Here is a 1,498-nt window from a genome sequence, read left to right on the forward strand (position 1 = left end):
GCCGTGCAACAGCGCTATCATTTAATAGAAACTCCACCCCAACAAGCACCGGCGGCACGTAAGTCGATGTAGCGTTACAATCTGAGGGGAGGAAAGTCGTGAGGCCCCTATAAACCGCCTCCGCTCGGAAGCCCTCCACGAACCGCTTCATGTACGCCGCGGTGCCGCCCTGGTTGCAGTGGCAGAAGGCCCCCCGTAGCGCAGCCCCATCTTCGCACTCACCACCGTAGTCGCCAATCACAATCTCGTCGATTAAATAGCGGCGTTGGTCGAAGAGAGACGCCATGAACGACTTGCGGTCCCTCACCCCTCTACATTCTCTCAGCGCCTGCGCCAGCACCTCGCCGGCAGTCCACCCATCAACCATCAGCTCCCCGTCACCGTCATTGTTGAGGAAATGATCCGTGTCATTGTAGTCCCTCTGCCCACTGCTCTCCAGGTAATGCCACATCGCCCCCCGGAAGCGCCTGATGACATTGTACCATGCGTCATTCGCCAGCGGGCTCGTCCCCGTCGTGATCACCTGCCCGGGCACGAACTTGACACCACCGGCCACGGCAGCACGCCATACGCGCAGAACAGTTGGCTGCACCGCCGAGGGAGCCAGCAGGTACGCGCCGGCGGTGCGCTCGTCCTTCAGCATCGTCTCAATGAATTTATCGGTGCACTTCGAGAACGAGCCAAACACAATCACAGCCTGCGGCCGAGTCGCAGCAAACCGCTCCCACGCATCTTTGAACTCGTTAGGGTCGGCCTCACCACTCGAAGCGGTTTTCACGGCGAAGACACCGCAGAACTCGTAGCCCATCGCCGACATCACAGTTTTTCCCCGCCCATACTCCGCTTCACCAAAGATGCCATCCTGCAGGTACATGAAGCCCAGCCGAAGCACCCGCAGCTGAGCCACGGCGTAGCGGAGAATCGCCAGCAGCTCGGACTTAGGGCCGGGGCGCACGAAGTACATGTTGGGGCTCCACCCACGCACCGCACTCGACCTGGTGAACGGGGCAATAGAGACGAGGTCATGGCGAGACAAAACTGGAAGCGCACTCATCACGTAAGCATCATCAAACTGGGCCAGAAGAACGAGAATGTCCTTTTCTTTCTGCAGCACGTCCTCCAGAACGGTGGCGTAGTTTTCCAGCTTCGCTTCCCTTTCGACAACCTCAACGCGAACGTCGTCCTCAGCCGTGGAGTTGTGCGCCATCAGCGACGCATGCACGCCGGCGTAAAACGCAGTGGAGATAGGGTCGGCTTTGGTGGAAAAACTTGGCTTCAACATCAAAATCTTCACTGGGGTGTCAGGATCCGCGTCTTGGGCGGCTGCGCTGTGCGGGGGCAACGGAAGCAGCAGCAGCAGAAGGACGAGGAGGAGGAGGCACGGCGACGCCGCAGAGGGCCACGAGCCAAAGTGCGCACTGCAGCCACGCCGCCTCCAGCACACCGCCATACTCACCGCTGCCTTGTGATTGTCTTGCTGTGTAGCCTGTAAATTACT

At 59.6% G+C, this 1,498-nt stretch overlaps 1 protein-coding gene across 1 annotated transcript in view; it reads right to left on the reverse strand.

Annotated features, from left to right (window-relative positions):
- The window catches only part of Tco025E_09509 (receptor-type adenylate cyclase), a gene marked incomplete at both ends in the record, with an annotated part of 1,611 nt that extends 161 nt beyond the window's left edge, over positions 1-1,450 (reverse strand). The window contains one exon of the mRNA XM_029376326.1: positions 1-1,450. This exon is cut by the window's left edge and continues 161 nt beyond it. Coding sequence (XP_029223556.1) covers positions 1-1,450 — 1,450 coding nt within the window.
- Between the last annotated feature and the right edge of the window lie 48 nt (positions 1,451-1,498).

This window comes from Trypanosoma conorhini (assembly GCF_003719485.1).
Source record: "Trypanosoma conorhini strain 025E chromosome Unknown Tco_14.4_contig_01149, whole genome shotgun sequence".
Classification (NCBI taxonomy): Eukaryota; Euglenozoa; class Kinetoplastea; order Trypanosomatida; family Trypanosomatidae; genus Trypanosoma; species Trypanosoma conorhini.